This window comes from Apis mellifera, linkage group LG12, assembly GCF_003254395.2.
Source record: "Apis mellifera strain DH4 linkage group LG12, Amel_HAv3.1, whole genome shotgun sequence".
Taxonomy (NCBI): domain Eukaryota; kingdom Metazoa; phylum Arthropoda; class Insecta; order Hymenoptera; family Apidae; genus Apis; species Apis mellifera.
Genome location: NC_037649.1, coordinates 7,830,502 through 7,849,211, shown reverse-complemented (window position 1 = coordinate 7,849,211; position 18,710 = coordinate 7,830,502). Strand labels below are relative to the sequence as shown.

General features: G+C 19.5%; 6 protein-coding genes across 9 annotated transcripts; 3 read left to right on the top strand and 3 right to left on the bottom strand.

The window, feature by feature from the left end:
- Window positions 1-104: 104 nt before the first annotated feature.
- LOC411699 (SID1 transmembrane family member 1) lies at window positions 105-3,597 on the bottom strand. 2 transcript variants are annotated; one of them, XM_006565173.3, is made up of 9 exons: window positions 3,165-3,597; window positions 2,790-3,091; window positions 2,502-2,652; window positions 2,308-2,391; window positions 1,889-2,203; window positions 1,279-1,819; window positions 939-1,204; window positions 638-847; window positions 105-524 (listed from the first exon to the last, which is right to left on the bottom strand). In XM_006565173.3, the coding sequence occupies exons 1-9, from the start codon at window positions 3,330-3,332 to the stop codon at window positions 237-239; spliced, it is 2,325 nt and encodes a 774-aa protein (XP_006565236.1). In that variant the 5' UTR covers window positions 3,333-3,597; the 3' UTR covers window positions 105-236. The 2 variants fall into 2 exon arrangements, with proteins under 2 accessions (XP_006565236.1, XP_006565237.1); XM_006565174.3 differs by having other exon boundaries at window positions 237-524; window positions 2,968-3,091; window positions 3,165-3,303.
- Window positions 3,598-4,725: 1,128 nt separating this feature from the next.
- On the top strand, window positions 4,726-6,405 carry LOC409168 (26S proteasome non-ATPase regulatory subunit 13). The gene is made up of 5 exons (XM_392692.7): window positions 4,726-4,880; window positions 4,971-5,084; window positions 5,209-5,535; window positions 5,596-5,928; window positions 6,012-6,405. The coding sequence occupies exons 1-5, from the start codon at window positions 4,765-4,767 to the stop codon at window positions 6,277-6,279; spliced, it is 1,158 nt and encodes a 385-aa protein (XP_392692.2). The 5' UTR covers window positions 4,726-4,764; the 3' UTR covers window positions 6,280-6,405.
- A 1,108-nt stretch (window positions 6,406-7,513) lies between these two features.
- On the top strand, window positions 7,514-9,528 carry LOC727490 (E3 ubiquitin-protein ligase FANCL). The gene is made up of 6 exons (XM_026444265.1): window positions 7,514-7,985; window positions 8,133-8,243; window positions 8,420-8,667; window positions 8,756-8,945; window positions 9,045-9,272; window positions 9,367-9,528. The coding sequence occupies exons 1-6, from the start codon at window positions 7,695-7,697 to the stop codon at window positions 9,460-9,462; spliced, it is 1,164 nt and encodes a 387-aa protein (XP_026300050.1). The 5' UTR covers window positions 7,514-7,694; the 3' UTR covers window positions 9,463-9,528.
- LOC100578628 (NADH--cytochrome b5 reductase 1) lies at window positions 9,490-11,031 on the bottom strand. 2 transcript variants are annotated; one of them, XM_026444268.1, is made up of 4 exons: window positions 10,971-11,031; window positions 10,141-10,372; window positions 9,770-9,981; window positions 9,490-9,688 (listed from the first exon to the last, which is right to left on the bottom strand). In XM_026444268.1, the coding sequence occupies exons 2-4, from the start codon at window positions 10,320-10,322 to the stop codon at window positions 9,501-9,503; spliced, it is 582 nt and encodes a 193-aa protein (XP_026300053.1). In that variant the 5' UTR covers window positions 10,323-10,372; window positions 10,971-11,031; the 3' UTR covers window positions 9,490-9,500. The 2 variants fall into 2 exon arrangements, with proteins under 2 accessions (XP_026300053.1, XP_026300052.1); XM_026444267.1 differs by lacking the exons at window positions 9,490-9,688; window positions 10,971-11,031 and adding an exon at window positions 10,475-10,805 and having other exon boundaries at window positions 9,754-9,981.
- A 704-nt stretch (window positions 11,032-11,735) lies between these two features.
- LOC727496 (uncharacterized transporter BU466) lies at window positions 11,736-14,126 on the top strand. Of its 2 annotated transcripts, none has more exons than XM_026444264.1 (6): window positions 11,736-11,881; window positions 12,282-12,542; window positions 12,723-12,952; window positions 13,011-13,290; window positions 13,372-13,554; window positions 13,632-14,126. In XM_026444264.1, exons 1-6 carry the CDS (start codon window positions 11,797-11,799, stop codon window positions 13,865-13,867), a joined length of 1,275 nt encoding a protein of 424 aa, XP_026300049.1. In that variant the 5' UTR covers window positions 11,736-11,796; the 3' UTR covers window positions 13,868-14,126. The 2 variants fall into 2 exon arrangements, with proteins under 2 accessions (XP_026300049.1, XP_026300048.1); XM_026444263.1 differs by having other exon boundaries at window positions 12,603-12,952.
- Window positions 13,865-15,962, bottom strand: LOC551857 (sepiapterin reductase). Its single transcript, XM_016915435.2, has 5 exons — window positions 15,820-15,962; window positions 15,381-15,559; window positions 14,847-15,247; window positions 14,459-14,772; window positions 13,865-14,379 (listed from the first exon to the last, which is right to left on the bottom strand). Exons 3-5 carry the CDS (start codon window positions 15,079-15,081, stop codon window positions 14,137-14,139), a joined length of 792 nt encoding a protein of 263 aa, XP_016770924.1. The 5' UTR covers window positions 15,082-15,247; window positions 15,381-15,559; window positions 15,820-15,962; the 3' UTR covers window positions 13,865-14,136.
- Between the last annotated feature and the right edge of the window lie 2,748 nt (window positions 15,963-18,710).

The following is an 18,710-nucleotide window of genomic DNA, read 5'->3' as shown; positions in this document are numbered from 1 at the left end:
TCTCTAGGAATAATTTAATATAAATAAAGGGATAGATAATAAAAAATTTTATGAACTTGAATATTTAACAAAAATAAGGCATTTAATATAAAATAGTTACTAAATGATCTTTATACACATATATTTTATACTATTTTTAATTCATTGATATCAAGTTCAAATGTATATTACATGCAGTCATATCGTTAGAGACATAAAAAAAATTCTCAATATTCTCTTCGTTTATGTCATTATCCTTAAAAGACTGGTATCTGACTTCGATGTACATCAATTAAATCATCATCTAAAGTAAGCAGTACCATAAATGAAAAAAACATTGCTAAAGCAGATAGAAAATGCCAAATGTCATGACTATCAAAAAAGTGTAAGAGTTCGCAGGGTTTATTATAATGACGTGATTGAGCTGAAGTAAGTTCCCATGAAATGGTTTTGTTTATAAAAAAATATAAAGCAGCGGCCCAAAATACAATTGATAAAACAATATAAATACATGGTTGAAGTAGAATTCGTTCTTTGTGACAAATCTGAAATGTTAAAAATATATTAATTCATAATATAAGAATGATAAATATAGATATAATTATTCATATATGTATATATATATATATATGAATAATATATATATATATATATGTACCTTCATAATAATATAAAAAGTAGTATATAAAATTAAATTAGACATTAATATGGCTAATAGAAACGTGGCAAAATTTTTTTCTTGATATATATTTCCAATTACTGCAAGAGCAATGTTCCATAAATTTGCTATAACAAGCATAAAAAAGCGTCCTATATACAAAGGTCGAAATAAATATCTAATTCCAGAACGGGCGTCATGTTTACAATTCTAGAAAATTATAAAATTAGTGATAAATTGTGCCTAACAAATAATCAGGTCAAAATGAAAAATATTAGATTCATTAAATATATAAAATTACCTGTAGTACTCTTGTTAACAAAGCTCTAAATTTCCATCGTCCCATATAATAAATTTGAATAGTCATAAAAAGACAAGTTAATAGATGTGTGATTGTAAATAAAATCCAAAAATATATTGAGCCATTCAAAACTCCCATCAAGTTTATGAAAATAATGAATGCCAACATTGCAAATGTAACTGATGCCCGAGCATTTATATCAGGGTGACGAGTTTGATAAATTTTAATCATGCATAATACTGTTATGATGTACATAAAACTTGAATCTAAATGATTAATCTTTGTCATTAATAATACAAAAAAATCGCAATATTTTAATATAAAATAATTGTTATCTTACCAAATTGAAAATTACTTCGATTTGGACATACATGATAACTTCCTGAGAGTATTCCTTCCATAATAAGTGCAGTACCCATTGCATAAAATAATCCATAATGTTGTGGTATGCCATAACATTTATTTTTTTCTTTATCAAATTCATTATGTTCTCGGAAAGATGTTAAAAATATAAATAAGAAACCTAACATAATATATCCAATATTTGAAAATACATGATTAAAATCTGATAATGCTTGAAATGGATGAGCACATAAAAAATTATAATAACACATATCTTGATTGCCAGTAACATGAAGTACATGCTGATATGTAATTAACAGCTGTACTGCAGGTAAAGTATAAAAAATAGCGACCGTTATCAAATAATATAAATATAATCTAGATTTATGCCTAAGAATTTTTGGATCTTTACGAGCTAAATCACAAACAGAAAGTACAAGTTTTGTTCGTATTATTTCCTTATCAGAAAGAGCATCTTCCATTATATCAATATCATCCTCATCCAGTGAAGAATCATCATCTATAGATACTGGTCCTGACTGTAATATAATTGATAATACAATTGATTAAAAAATAGTATTTAAAAAAAAAATAAATTTTTGTTTTACCTCTTCTACTGTTGAAGGACTTGGTATAGGTTCATTAATATGTTCTGATTCTTGATTTAATATCTCTTCTTTCATTTGTCTATTTCTTTTAACTTTTGATATCACAGTGCTCACAACATAGGTAATACAAAAACTAAAAATAACACATACAACTATTCCTGAAGCAATAATATAATCTTTTTTGGTAATACTAGCATTTATTGTTAATATCACTTTTTTATTCCGTGAAGGAATCATAGTAGGAGTTCCATAACAATCAGTGTCATCACTTTTTACTACAAGTACCACAAAGAAGCCTAATGGAAATTCTTCTTTCTAAAAGATAATAATTAAACTTTAATTAAATTTAATTAAAATAACTAGTTATATATTATATAAAATATATTAAAAAGATACATTTTAACATAAAAAATATTTACTGGCACAGTTATACCACCCTGTCGAATTACAGTTTGCCAATATCCAGAAAATTCAATATTTCTTTCTAAATCAAACACAGGACACTAAAAAAAGATCATAAAGTATGACATTATGTATAAAATATATATTATATTATATAAATATATATATAACATGTATGAATATGACAATTAGATATAAAATTTAGACTTACTGATATATTTTGTATTGAAACAGTCATACAAATATCACTATCAGACTTGACATGAACAATTACAGAAGAACTTTCTACTTGTCCTGAGAAAGTATAACCATAATAAATAGGTTGAGATGGAGAAATTTCTACAGTTTTGTTTTCTCCAGTACTAAAAAAAATAAAATTATTATTATTAATTTCCTTCATTTTATTTTATAATTCAATTTTAAGATACAACAGTAAATTTTTATTGCTTATCTATATTTATTAAATTATATCTATATCTATATTTATTAAAATATATACCTTAAATAAAAATTATGTTCTTTTGTCACATTAAGTATAAATGAAATATTTTGATGATTAGTAGTGGATACACTAATAATCATAAATTCTTTTTCCTGTTTTAGTCCATTATGATTATAATTGGTTGAACATAGAGTTCTACTTGTTTTATTATATTCTGAATTATTAAAATACATACTCTTCACTATAAGAGGGATTTGCCATGATAAGAATTCTTTTTTCTGGCGAACAACTACTATAAGAGGTAGATTACTTGTAGCATTGCTTTCAACTTCTATTCTTACAGTTTCCATTGAAGTTACCTAAAAATAAAACTTATAATATTATATAAGGTTATATAAAAACTATAATTTATATAAAAATGTTTATACTTACATTATTAATAGGGTATAAAAATACATATTCAACATTAATATTTATGGCAAATTGATATGCTGTATAATTTGCCATAATAACAATAGAAGAAAATGATTGAGATTGTAAAGGAATAACTTCGTGAAAATTAAATAATAATAGAGTAATCACCATTAAAATCTTCTGCATAATTAACACCTTAAATATTGATATATAATTATATTAACCAAAATTTTTATAAAATACATAAATATATACATAAATATATTCAATTCTAACTAATATTTGTACAAAAAAAATATCAATTTAGAAAATTAATTTTTTCATTTACGAAAATCAAATATAAAATTTGATATTCTAATATGCAAATACATATTTTTTAGATATAATAGAAATAATATTGATATTGACAGTCACAAAATGATTAAACTTGCTTAAACGATATAACTGTTACAGCTTAAAACATTCGAAAAGAATCCAAACTTGATTGGTTATTTCTGATAGATCTATAATTATAAAAATAAAAATGTGTATTTGCAAAAAAAATTATTTAAATATGAATTATGAATTTATACTTTGTAATACTTTCATAAATAATCTTTTAAAGAAAATTAGCTATGCAAATACAATTGCATGAATATATGTTGCATATTTACAACTATGATATAGTTACTTAATTATGTTAATATTATGTTATTTTTCATATTAATTTATATTTTCCTATGAATAAAATTTTCAAATTCTACATCGAATATTTTACCTAACGAATAAAAAATCAAAATCTATTATATATTATAAAACAAATATATATTATATCATGATTTAATAAATAAAATAAAATTATTATTAGTTTAATAAATAAATAAAATATTTTAATACTAATTATTTTTATTATTATTAATATCTATATTTTTTATATTGTATTTTATTAATTTTTCAATCTTTCTTTTATTCTCAATATTTTATTCCAAAAGATTATGAATTTAAAAATTGTTATACTATACTATTATATTACTATATTATATTACTATATTTTTTTTAGAACATAATTTTTAAAACATAAATTAATTTTATTACTTTAAAATAATATTAAATCAAATGAATTATTCGTAAATGATATTATTATACTATTATAATAAAAAATAATACTATTATGATATATAATAAAATAATTTATTATAATATACTATTATAATAAAAAATAATGCAATTATATTTAATTATTTTAATAAAAATTTAAAGATATAATTAAAATAAAAATTGTATATGTTTTCCCTGTAACTATTTACATTTTTAATTATTTTTAATTACTATTTACATCACTATTTACATAATTTAAATTTTTTAATAAATATTTTATCTTCAATATTTTATATATTTTTTAAAAATAATAAATTTATTATTATCTATATTTATTGAATTTACTTTAAATAAATATTAATTATAATTAGTTAAAAATATCTTTTTTTTTAATATATATTTTTAAATATTATAAAAATAAATTTAATATTTAATATTTATATAATAATAATAATAATAATAAAATATTAAGTTATTTTTTTTTAGAAATCTTGAAAAATTACATTACAAGCTGATTCAACTTTAGTCATTGTTATTAAAGATGGCGGTATCCGTGGCACCAAAGGATGTTAATACATATTTAAGTCAAAATCAGAATGTTGCAGACAAGGAATTGGCTGCCGAATGGGCGCAACTTGAAGAATTATATAATAAAAGGTATTTTTTATAAAATATTTTATATTACACATATATTCCAATAGGAAAAAATTTTAAAATATTCAAGTTTCATTGTCCGGTGACTTGCAGGCTTTGGCATCAATTGACACTCAAATTAGAAACATTCGTAAAAAATCCAGTACTTCAGAAAGGTGATAAATTAGTAGAGTTATATGTAAACTTTTTATCAACTTTTGAAAACAAGTAAGCATAATATATTTATTTCTTTAAAATGTTAATTTATAACCTCACTTATTTGATTCATATAATGATTAAGAATATTATTTTACTATTATGGTTATTCAAAATACATATTTTTTATATTTAGGATAAATCCTTTATCATTAGTAGAAATATTAGCATATGTAATACAACAATTTCAAGATAAACAAGAAGCAATTAAATTCTTGGAAAAAACAGAATCTAAAGTTAAAAGCAATAATGAAGCTGTTGCTTTGTGTAAAGTTCTTACTGGACAGATTTTGCTTGAAAAGTTAAATAATCAAGAACAAGCAAAACAAATTATAGAGGAAGTAGAAGTTATGTTAGATAATGCTGATGGTGTTACAACAGTCCATGGTAGATTTTATTTATTAGCCAGTCGTCTTTATCGTCTTCAAGGAAAACATGCTGAATATTATCGTACTGCTTTAAGGTAATATTATACTTATAAGTTTTAAATAATGAAATATTTTAATTAGATTTTATATTTTAGATATTTGGGTTGTATTGATTTAAACAGTTTAAATAGACAAGAACAAGAACAGCATGCATTTTTCCTTGGATTAGCTGCACTTTTAGGTGAAGGAGTATATAATCTTGGGGAATTATTAGCTCATCCAGTTTTACAATCCTTGAAAGGTACTCCAAACTCTTGGTTAGTTGATTTATTACAAGCTTTCAATGCTGGTGATATTGTTGCTCTTGAAAAATTAAAGCCACAATGGAGCAAAGTTGCTGATTTAGCTGCACAAGAATTAAAATTAAGGCAAAAAATATCTCTTTTATGTCTCATGGAAATGACTTTCAAACGACAAGCTAATAATAGGTTCTTATATTGTTTTATAAAAATATTAAAATATTATACAAAATAAACTAATTTATATTAAATAGATTATTTTTTTATTATAGACAATTGACATTTGCGGAAATTTCTCAAGAAACTCGTTTACCATTGGGTGAAGTAGAATTATTGGTAATGAAAGCTTTAGCTCAAGGTTTAGTTCGTGGTGCTATTGATCAAGTAGCAGGGACAGTAAATATGACATGGGTACAACCTCGCGTATTAGATCGTACGCAAATAGCTGGAATGGTTCAACGACTTGATGGATGGTGTAAGGATGTTAGTTCAATGGAACGTTTATTAGAATCTAGAGCATCTGAGATTCTTACACTTTAATATTAGGTTTGAAAATTTTGCATTGATTGATCCATTCATAAGTTTTATTTGTATAGCTTTATTAACTCATTGGCTTACCATTTTTAAACAGAGGAAGTATAATTTACTACATTGAATATAAATAAATAATTATAAACAAAAAAAAATTAATTTCATCATGATAAATCAATGAGTTAATATAAAAAAAGATATAAAATACACTTTTTTTAAAATTAAATAAAATTATAATATTATGTATAAGTGAATGAAAAAAAAATATAAATTTATTTTTAATTTAATATTTTAAAACAATTTAACAGAAAATTTTGTTCAAAAACTTTGTACTATTAAAATATTAATAATAACAATATATATTATCATTTATTGTGTTTTTTTTATTTATTTACATATATTTTAGATATATATTATTTACATATATTTTAAATATTATTAATCTATTAACTTTAGTTTTTATTTAATAGATTAGGCAATAAAGATAAATATATCAGAACTCTTGATTATATAAATTATGTAAAATATAAAAAGATATTTGTAAAATATAAAATGAAAGGAAGAATGGGAGAAAGATTAAATATAAATTTTGAAATCAATTTGAAATCATATTAAGATCTTATTATAAATGAAATATATATAGATAATGCGAGCAAGTAAAAATAAAATAATAATTGATCTTTAGAGATATCTCTAGAATGTTAAAATCATCTCTTCAAATCTCTTTTTAAAAATACTCAAGAGATAATACTGATAACAATTCTTACTTTTAAAAAGATTTCAAAAGATGGCGTTAATAGTTAATTCTACTTTTGTCCTGTATTTAAGTTTCATTGCAGCATTCTAATTTTTATATATTTCTATTTTTTTTTTCAATATTTGGTCTCCTTATTATCTATTTTTTTATCTAAAACATATAATAAATATAAAATTATTTTATATATATATAAAATATTCTATAATATTTAATAATTCATTATTATTATTATGTTTATAATTTTATTGAATTTAATTTTAACTAACATTCAACTAAATTAACATTAGTAATATTGGAATCTTATTTTGAACTGAATCAATTCAAAAATATTGAATATTAAATGTATATATTTTATATTTTATCTTTATTAAAAAAAATTAAATACATAATAATAATGCTAAGTCGATAATATTGGAAATGATATGAATATGATAAGAAAATTATAATTATCATATGTAAAAATGTATTAAATCTATTTATAGTTTATGATAAACTTGCATAAAAGTAAAGAATAAAGAGATTTGTAAATTTTATAATGATTTCAAATTTTACTTTTATTAAGTATTTATCTTCAATATTATAATTTCTTAATATTATATTTCATAAATAATATATATATATATATATATATACATAGGACTATATAATAAAAGATAATTAAGTTATTATGATTAATGATTATAAATCTATTATTCAATGGCATCCAGAAATGATATTAATTTCTGAAAAACCAGTAACATGGAAAGGATTTTTAAAAGTTTCTTGTAATTCAGGACGAAATATACGAATTAAATTAAAATTAATTGTACATAATTATCCATCATTATGTGATGCTGAAATTAATTTTGGTAAAGAAATTGCATTCATACGCAATAAAGAATTTAGTGAAAAAGTGAAAAATTTAATGCATAATGTAAATAAAATATCAACTTTTTTAAAACAATTACAATTATTAATTGTGAGTAATAATTTTTTATATATTTGTTTTTTTTTTATTCAATAATGTATTAATTAATGATATTTATTTCATATATATATATATAATAATATTAATATAATAATATTATAAATTTATATATATAATAATATTATTATTTTTTTTTAGAGTAATTTCATTAACAACAAACATGTTATTGAAGATAATAGATATGAAGCTATAGATAATCAAACAATGCAAATGTTAAAAGAATTAAAAGATGTACTTGATACATCATCTGTATGTCAAAAATATATATAATTTTAATTATTAATATAAAAAGCAAAAAAAGATCGATATTGTTTAATTCATTCATTGTTCAAAGAAAAGAAAATTATTAATTATTAGTACTTTAGTATTATTATATTAAATTTATATAATTTGAATTATAATAATTGTAAATATTATTATTATAGGGAATTCAGATATTATCTAATAATAGTTTGAGTACAATCAAATTATCTTTGAATAATATTGCTATAAAATTACAAAGAATAAACCATAGGACATGTTCATGGACAGTTGTTGATTCAGATTTACCTGAAATACCTGCCTTGGGACCTTTTGAAAAAAATATATCAACATTAGTTATAGCAAGGAATAAACTTAAACTTCAAGTAGAAATACTTGAAAAAGCATGGTCAAATTTAAAACAAATTGATGAGTAAATATATAAATAATTATGAATATTTATTTTCTATTTATTTTTTCTAATACTTAGCACAATATACATGTTACTTTTAAATAAATAGGAATTGTTGGATATTAGATCCATTACAACCAAAACCATATCATCTTTATCGACGAATTTATTTAACACCATCTTTATCAATGTACATTAAAATAGATCCTCTAAACCCTATGGATTTACCAGAAATTACGTTTATGGGTAGTGATACAGAAGTTAAATCAAAGAAAGAATTGATTTCTAAGAAGTTACATGTGTGAAATATATAATTATTATTATTTCTATTTATATTATAAAATAACACATTAATATATATAATAAAAGCAATATTAAACACTATAATATTTTTTCAGAATTGGAATCCAAATCATGATATTTTAAATAATTTAAAGATGTTATTAGATATAGACATATTTCTCAAAAAAGAAATAAATAAAGAATCTACAGAAGATAATAGTGCAATTGTTGCTGATGAAGAATGTTGTATTTGTTTTTCTCTACAATTAAATGAAACTCTACCTGATAAAATTTGTAGTAATGAAAAATGTAAAAAACATTTCCATACTTCTTGTCTATTACAAGTATGAATATTACATAACTTTTAAATTAAAATATAAATCTTTATTTAATATTTATTAAATTATTTATATTTACAAGTATTTATTTTATTTTTAGTGGTTACAAGCAATTGTTGGAAATCGTGTTATATTTGATCATATTCATGGTTTATGTCCTAATTGTGAAGAAAGCATATCATGCTATATTAAATGATATAATATAATTATAAATTATATGAATATATTAATTTATTATTTAAATACATATATATGTTTATAATTCATGCATTTTATCCACTGCTCAACATAATTATTAAATTGACTAGTGCCACATATTAAAATTAATGTAGTATTAGCTATTTTATTTTTAAGTATTTCAAAAATTGATTTTTTATCTAATCTTCCAGATTTTATATTTATACCATGGATATTACAAACATCTAAAATATAGAATATAAAAAGATATTTTGAAAAGAAAAAATTTTTAAAAAAACTTATTAATATAAAAATGTCTTAATTACTTTGCATTTGTGATATGTGCAAAGTACATTTGAAATTCCAATAATCTGATAAGATTTGTAATTCTTTTTTTAGAGGAATTTGTAATATATTTTTAAATCCTCCAATAAGATGAATCTTTGTTTCTTCCAATTCATTTTCTACAATTGATTTTGCTATATGATAAACTGCAGTTATTCCAGATCCCATAGAGAACATAATAATTGTCTGAAAACTGAGTATTAAAAGTTTAATATTTAATATCTTTATAATAATTTTATATTTTTTATTATTAAATTTATATTTTATTAAATTATAATTGTAAAAATATATTGTATTATTATTAATTTATAAACAAAGAAATAATAAAACAAATATATATTAATTTATATACCTATTACTTTCATATTTAAAATTTCCATATGGTCCTCTAATATGAATTATATCACCTATTTTTATACTTTTTAAATATTGACTAAATTTTCCATTTGGATAAAGTCTAATTAGAAATTCAATACAGTCATCTGTGAAAAGAATTGGTGTGAATGGTTTGGTAATGTCATGTAAATGTAACATAACATGTTGTCCAGGATCAATTAATATTCTTTTATTTTTGCAGTTATTTTCTAAAAAAATTAATAATTATTAACAACATCATAAATTAAAATTAAAATTGATATATAATTTTCATAAAATTCATTTATTCAATATTCATTTGCTTTATCTACCATAATATTTCAAAACAATTAAAATATAACATTCAGATCTTTCTTCTATATTAAAAACTACAAAATTTTTATATTTATACAAATGAAGTATATTTTGTTTATTCTGTATTTTTATATTCAGTTTTTTTTTTCTTTCATATTCTTCGAGTAATTTTTTATGTACATCAAAAATACAAGGATCACATGCACTATGACAACAATCTTCCTCTGATGGTGTTATTGGTCTACTATTTTCATTATTATCACACATATTATGTAAAATAATATTGCAGAAATATGTGTAATATATAATAAATTTTTTATAAATATTTTTTAAAAATTTCACAAGAAAGTAATAAGAATTTTCTTTATAATATTATAACATTACAATAATAATTTTTTATTTTCAAAAATATAATAAATAATTTCTTATTAATTTGTTATTTCTTTATATATTTTATAAAATCTTTATTATTTATAGATAATTATCGTTTTATTAACATATATTTCTTTTTACCATTTACTTATATATCTCAAATTAATATTTATTCTTAAAATTTTTCATTTTAAATACAAAAGAAATATAATAAATTCTATTAATAACTATATATAAATAATATTATTTAAAAATATTTTTAAAAATAATATATTTATGACTATATTAAAATAATTAGATACGTATATTTAACATCATCTAACAACAATCTACAAACTGCTGTTGATCAGCTGATCAACTGTCAAAAATATATTAATAAATTTACATAAAGTGTAGTGTATCTAAAAATATAATTATTATGTGAATACAATATAATATAATAAGATTATTGATATTATTCATATTTTATAATCAAAATATTTATGATTATATAAATATATCTTAAATAATTTTTATAATCTCATTATATCGTAAATAAAAAATACATATAAAAATATAATATATATCGAACTTATTTTTTTATTATGAAAGTATATATAAAATATTTAAAATACAATTATATACAAAATACAATTTATTCAAATAATTTATAGGTTTTGATATATCGAAATAATAATGAGACAAATTTATTTATTAATTATAATGGATGACGTAGCGCATCAAAATGATTCACTCAGAATTAAAAAATAATGTTAAGATATCGTTAATCGTGATCTAGTGAATTTTATTATATTTTAATAATTTAATATTATATTATCAAATATAATTAATATTTTTACGTAATTTACACTTATATGATTTACACATAATTAAATTTTTATATAAATCAAATATTTTATATAAGTTTTATATAAGTTTATTTTATATATAAGTTTAATTTTAAACTTTCAAAACGTATATATATAAAATGGAAAGAACAATTACAGAATGGAAACGTTATGCATTGGTACAACCACCTATAATGATGCTAGTAATTGCTCAAGCAATTTCAAGTAATTATACATTTATATAAATATCATAATATATTTAATGTATATATAATTTATTTTAATTATAATATATATAATTGTTATATAATACTTATTATAATTTGAATTTTAGACTATGAAATAATAATAAGATAATAATAAAACACATAATAAAATAACAATATTAGATTTTGATAATGAAAAATATTTGAACAACATTTTATATTATTTCATAACAATACATTCTCTTTTTTTTTAGTAAAAAAAAAAAAAGTATCAAATCATTACTCTCATATATATAAATATATATAATTTTTTATTTTATTGATAAAATAAATTTTTTATAATATAATATATTGATTTATTAACATATTTGAATGAGTCAATTTATTATAAAGTGAGTATTATATGTTTTTAATTTTAGGTAATATTTTAACAGATTTAATAATATATCGTACTTGTAGTATAATATTAAATATAAATAAAACAGAATGTTTGGTGTTACATGAAAATAGTAGTTCTGCAGAAGCATTAAAAATAGATGCACTAGTTCAACCTAAAACAAGCTTAATTTTAATGACAAAGTCAATTATTGAAAGTGTTATTCCTGCTTTATTATCTTTGTTTTTGGGACCATGGAGTGACATATATGGAAGAAAATCTATTATATTATCTGGCTATATTGGTTGGTATTGTATGTTTTAAAAAATTAAATTAAATTCAATCTGTGATTTTTTTGTCACAGGTATATCTTTAACATATTTCCTTCTTTCTTCTATGACTATTTGGGATATCAATCCATGGTTTTTGTTAATTGCATATATTCCATATGCTTGTTGTGGAGGATTTTGTATAATTTTATTAGGTACTGTTTGTTATCTTTCTGATATATCAAATGAACAAGAAAGAGGATGGCAATTAGCTTGGATGGAAGCTTTAATATCTGTTGGTATTTTAATTGGTATATTAGCTGGACCCATTATTTTTAAAATATATGGATATACACTTGTATTTGTTATTGCTACTATATGTTGCATTTTAGCAGGATTGCATATTTGCTTCCTAGTTCCTGAAACATCACACATCACAGATTCAGTATGTATTTTGCAATAAATACATTATTATTATAATACAATATTTTTAATATTTGTAGATAACTATAAAGAGTTTATTTAATATTCATTTGGTTAGAAAACTTATAAGCACATGTACTAAAAAACGAGATGGTTTCAATCGGTATATAGTTTGGTGTTGTATAATTTCTATTATTTTAATAGTCATTGCTATGCAAGGAGAAATGACTATTGGTTTCTTATTTGTAAGTGCCAGATTTGGTTGGGATATAAATAAATATTCCATTTATTTAGCTACAAATATAATACTTACAATTCTTGGAATAACATTTGGTGTAAAAATGTTGGTAACATATGGAGGTATAAGTTAAATTTTATATATTAAGAATTTTAAAAATTTAATAAAAAAAGAATTTAATTAGAAAAATAATATTTTTATAGGATTTTCTGAAGAAACTGTAGCTATATTTTCATTATTATCTTCTTTGAGTAGTAGTTTAATACAAAGTTTTACATTGAAATCTTGGCATATGTATATATCTGCAGTAGTAGGAATGTTTAGTGGTATTGCTAATCCTATGATTCGTGCTATATTATCCAAATCAGTACCATCAGAAGATACTGGTAAATATTGTTAGATAAAGAAAATAATAACATTTTTTTTATATATGAAATTAAATAATATTTTTAAAAATATTTAGGTAAAATATTTTCTATGACAATATCTATTGAAACATTAACTCCATTTGTGGCAGCTTCTTTATACAATATGATTTATTTACATTTTATGCCACCTATATATCCATTACCAGTTTGGTTAGTGTCTGGAGGAATTTATATTATTGTAATATTTATTTTAATAAATATACGAATTCAAAATGCAAAAACTAATTCTGCAAGATATAGAACATTGATACAAAATAATGAATCATCATAAACTTTGATAAATATTTATTTTAAAAGAAAATTAAAATGAACATATATGTATTATATTGTATTATATTATTATGAAAGAATTTAATATGTTATAATGTAAATATTTAAGAACTTATATTGTTTCGTTTTTATAATATAACAATAATAGTCAATAAAATATAATCAATTGTAATTAATTCTACTTAAATTTGATTAGAAATTTATTTCTTTGTGAAATTCATAAAAGATAATAAAATGTAAATAATTTCTATCTTGATAAATCTATATAATTTATAATTCATCATAATAATCAACATGATCACCAGATTTATATTTTTGTTCTTCAAGAATCGTTAAAAGACGGTTAACTGTTTTTTCACAAGTTAAAATCGTTTTTTTTGTTAACAAATCATTAAACTGTGTTTTAACTTCTTCATCAGCTATTTTAGTGCAAACTTCATGATACATATCAGTTTCAACTGGTCCTGGTGAATAATTTAATACATTCACTTGTGGATTTTCTAATGCAAATACCTGTATAATATAAATAATAAATAATAAATAAATATAATAAAAATTATTTAAATTATTTACATTAATGTAAAATTATTACTTTAAAAAACATTTCTCTGGCTGCTTTTCCACTACAATAATAGGCCATTGATTTTTCTGGTTTTATACCAAGCAATGATGTAATATTTATAACTAGCTTTTTAGTATTTGTATTTTTATTAAATATTTTCATAATAACTCCATTTAATATAGCAGGAATAAACACATTTAAATCATAATAATCATGCCAAACATTTAATTCTGTTAAATCATTTGCATATTGATTAATATTTCCTATTGAACCAACATTGTGTATTACAACTACATGATCAAACTGATCCAAAATCTCATTTTTTAAAGATTGTATAATAATATCTAAAATCATATATTTGTATATGTACATAATTTATTCTATATTTATCTAAAATATATGTATAAAATATACTTACCATACAATTTATCTTTTGTTGCTTTAGCTAAATCAATACTAACAGTATCAACAAATATACTTGGTGGAATATTTTTTGCTGTTTCTTTTAAAGCATTCAGATTTGTTGCTAATAGAAGAATATGTGAACCTTTTTCTAAAATTGAACCAAATGAAATTGCAAGTTGTCTTCCAATTCCACGACTTGCACCAGTTATTACTAAAAATACTTTTCCAGATAATATTTTAACTGACATATTTTTTTTTAAATTTTAATTGTTATTTAAATAGATATTTATTCTTTAAATAGATAATTTATAATTTATTTATTTTTTAGTCAATTTCTTCTTGTTGTTCAGACTCATTAATAATTTGAAGAATATCTGCTTTCAAAAGATGAACTAATTCACTAGCAGTTAATGCCTAAAAAATAAAATAAACATATTATATTATATACATATATTTTAAACATAAGTAGATATAATAATATAATTATTATAAAATAATTTTAATTAATTTAACAATAAATATGAATTATTTATATTTGTATAGTTACCTGTAAATGAGGTGCTATATGTCTTATTAAAGGATTTGAAACAAGTTCAGTATCTTCTTCTGTTTCAAGTTTACATCCAGAAGTTATTAATCGTGCAATAGAATCTTCTTTTGCCACATATAAAGATGTTATAAGATCTTTTTTTGATGTACCTTTTTGAAGAATTCTAAGTCTGGAATCTATATATATAATATATATATATAATATAATTTCATAATTTCTAAAAATTTGTATAAAAATATTTTATTTATTTATTCTACATCTATTTTATTATTTTACTATAAAATAACATATTTAAAGTAAAATAAAATGAATATAAAAATAAAAGTTTTTGTGAAATTGTTAATTAATGTTATATTAATATTTTATATATTGCACATAATGCAAAAAGAGAAATAATAAAATTTTATAAATTAATAAAACTTTTATTAAAACTTACAAAGTTTTTCCAAATATTCTTCTGAATCAGCTAACCTGATATGTTGTGACTGATTAACTACAAAAGAATCTTCGAAAAAGTTTTCACATTTATTATTACTCGTTTGTGGAACATCTGTTCCGCTCCATGGATCAGTAATATCTGACTTCATGTTTTATATAATTGCAAAATTTCATAAATTATATAAAACTTTTTTTGTATAAAGATCTAATAACTTATTTTATTCTTGTTTACATATATCGTATGTCTAAGGTTACTTGATTATCAAAGCAAGTGTCATTTATTTTTACTGTTTTTATACTTTACTTAATTATTTGTTCCGCTCCATGGATCAATAATATCTGACTTCATGTTTTATATAATTGCAAAATTTCATAAATTATATAAAATTTTTTTGTATAAAGATCTAACTTATTTTATTCTTGTTTTACATATATCGTATATCTAAGATTACTTGATTATTAAAGCAAGTGACATTTATTTTTACTGTTTTACACTTTACTTTAATTATTAATCAATGAAATGACTTTTTATATTGTTTATATAATTTTTTTTTATATAATTTTATTAATTTTTAAAATTTTGTCTTTATAAATATTTTTGATGATAATATTAAAATTTTAGTTCCATTTATAAGTTTAAAAAACATTTAAAAGAAAAAATAAATATTTCGAATAGAATAGATTTTTATTTTTACATAATTAATTATTAAGTTTATAAATTATAATATAATTATACTTATATATAATTAAATATAAATAAAATCAATTTAATAAAAAATTTTTAAATTTAAAATTAATTAAAAAAAAAATAGTAATATATAACTTATTATAGAACTAGTATTTAAAATTAGATCATGAAATTTGATGCTATTTTCTCGTCAAAATTAAGATAGGTGTATATTATTTTTTAAGATATATATATATGAATATATATATATATATATATATATATTTTCTCATATATATTTAAATAAAATCTATTAATGTACAAAAGATATTATTTATCAATTTAATATATATATATATATATATATTTTTTTTCAAAGTTAAATAAACTTTAAAATCGTATTATTGTTAAAATTAGAAATATCAATCAGTAAATATCATAATATTATATATTATATTACTAATAACATTATAATAAACATATGATTTTTATGAATAATTTATTATTGGTATACAAATATACAATCAACATACATTTGATAAGTAAAAAGCATAAATTTATATAGAAAAATGTTTACAAAAATATTATTGACTTTTTATATAGAACAAGCAAGCATTAATACTATTTATTACAATATTGAGACACTTCAGTCTAAAACAGTTTATTTATTTGTTTTTTTATTTTTTCTTATATACATTTATCTATGTATATAATATTTCTTTTAAATATCGTATTTTTGTAATATGATAAAATGATACCATTTTATATACATTTAATAATATTAGAATAATTTTAAGTACTTTTCTATTTTTTCATTTATAATAAATGAAAAAATATAGTACAAAAAGTATGTTTGTTAAATTATATGGTAACCAATTAAAAAAAATATTGCGAATATAATACATTTTAATATAGATATAAAAACAAAATGAATAATAAAAATATTAATTTTAAAAATTATAATGACATATATTTGTCAATATACTTTAAAAAACTAATATTTGATTATATAGCTTTTATACTTTGCTCATAATATAAAATGGATATTATATATATTTTTTAATAGTAAAAAGTTATATAAAGATAATATGCATGTTATATTTAGATGTAGACATTAATTATAAGCATACATTATCTTTTTTTCAATTAAATCACATATATTAAATTTATAATATTAATATCAAAATCCAGGAACATTAGTTCTACTTGAAGTAGCATAAAAATTGAATTACTGCAAATAATTCCATATATCTTAAACATATTTTATATGGAATTTGCCAAACTATAATTATATATGTTTCATGAACATAAAACAATTTCATATAATTTTTAATATACATATAAATTATTTTCATTAAAAAACGAAAAAAATCAGTTCTTATTCATCTAAATTAAAATTTAAAATTTGAGCAAAGATGTATTCAATTTTTTAACATAATACAAAGATTAAAATTAAAAAAAAGTTGAAATTACAGTAAAAAAAAACATAATATATTACAATATTTGATTAAATTTTATAATTATATTATAATATAAAAAATAACATTATTTTTCTAACAATAATTAATTTAAGAAAATTATGTTTTAATATTTTCTAATTTTCTGCAAAGTAATAAAATATATAAAATTAAATCAAATATGTTAAAAAATGCTTCAAGAAAGTCTTTTCAATAATTTAATTTAAATATTATGCTTTTATCTTCAAATTATTAGTCTTTATTTTTTCTCTTTTTATTGTTATTCTATTGTTATTATATTTTATAATTTTATTATTTTTTAAAAAATATTAAAACTATTGTTTTTTAACTTTGCATAATAGATAATATTGTATTTACTAAATATAAATTCAATTAAAATTTGACTCAATTTATAATGTATTTTAGAATAATTTAGAAGTAGATTTAAGACATTTTAACAGTCTTATATCTTTTTATATTTTATATACAAAAATTATAAAATTTGACAAAATTTAAAATTTATAATCACAGATTATGCTCACACATTAACATTTTTAATATATTTCTTAATAATTTATGAAAAAATTGCAAATAATTATATTGAGTCATATATAAAAAAAAAAAATATGCTTGTAAAAGATAAATTGCTTATATAAGTATACATAAAGATGTATTATTAAATAGTTAATTTCTAATAATTCATTTATATGCATATAATAACAATGCAATATTATATACTTCAATGTGATGTATGTATTTTTATGC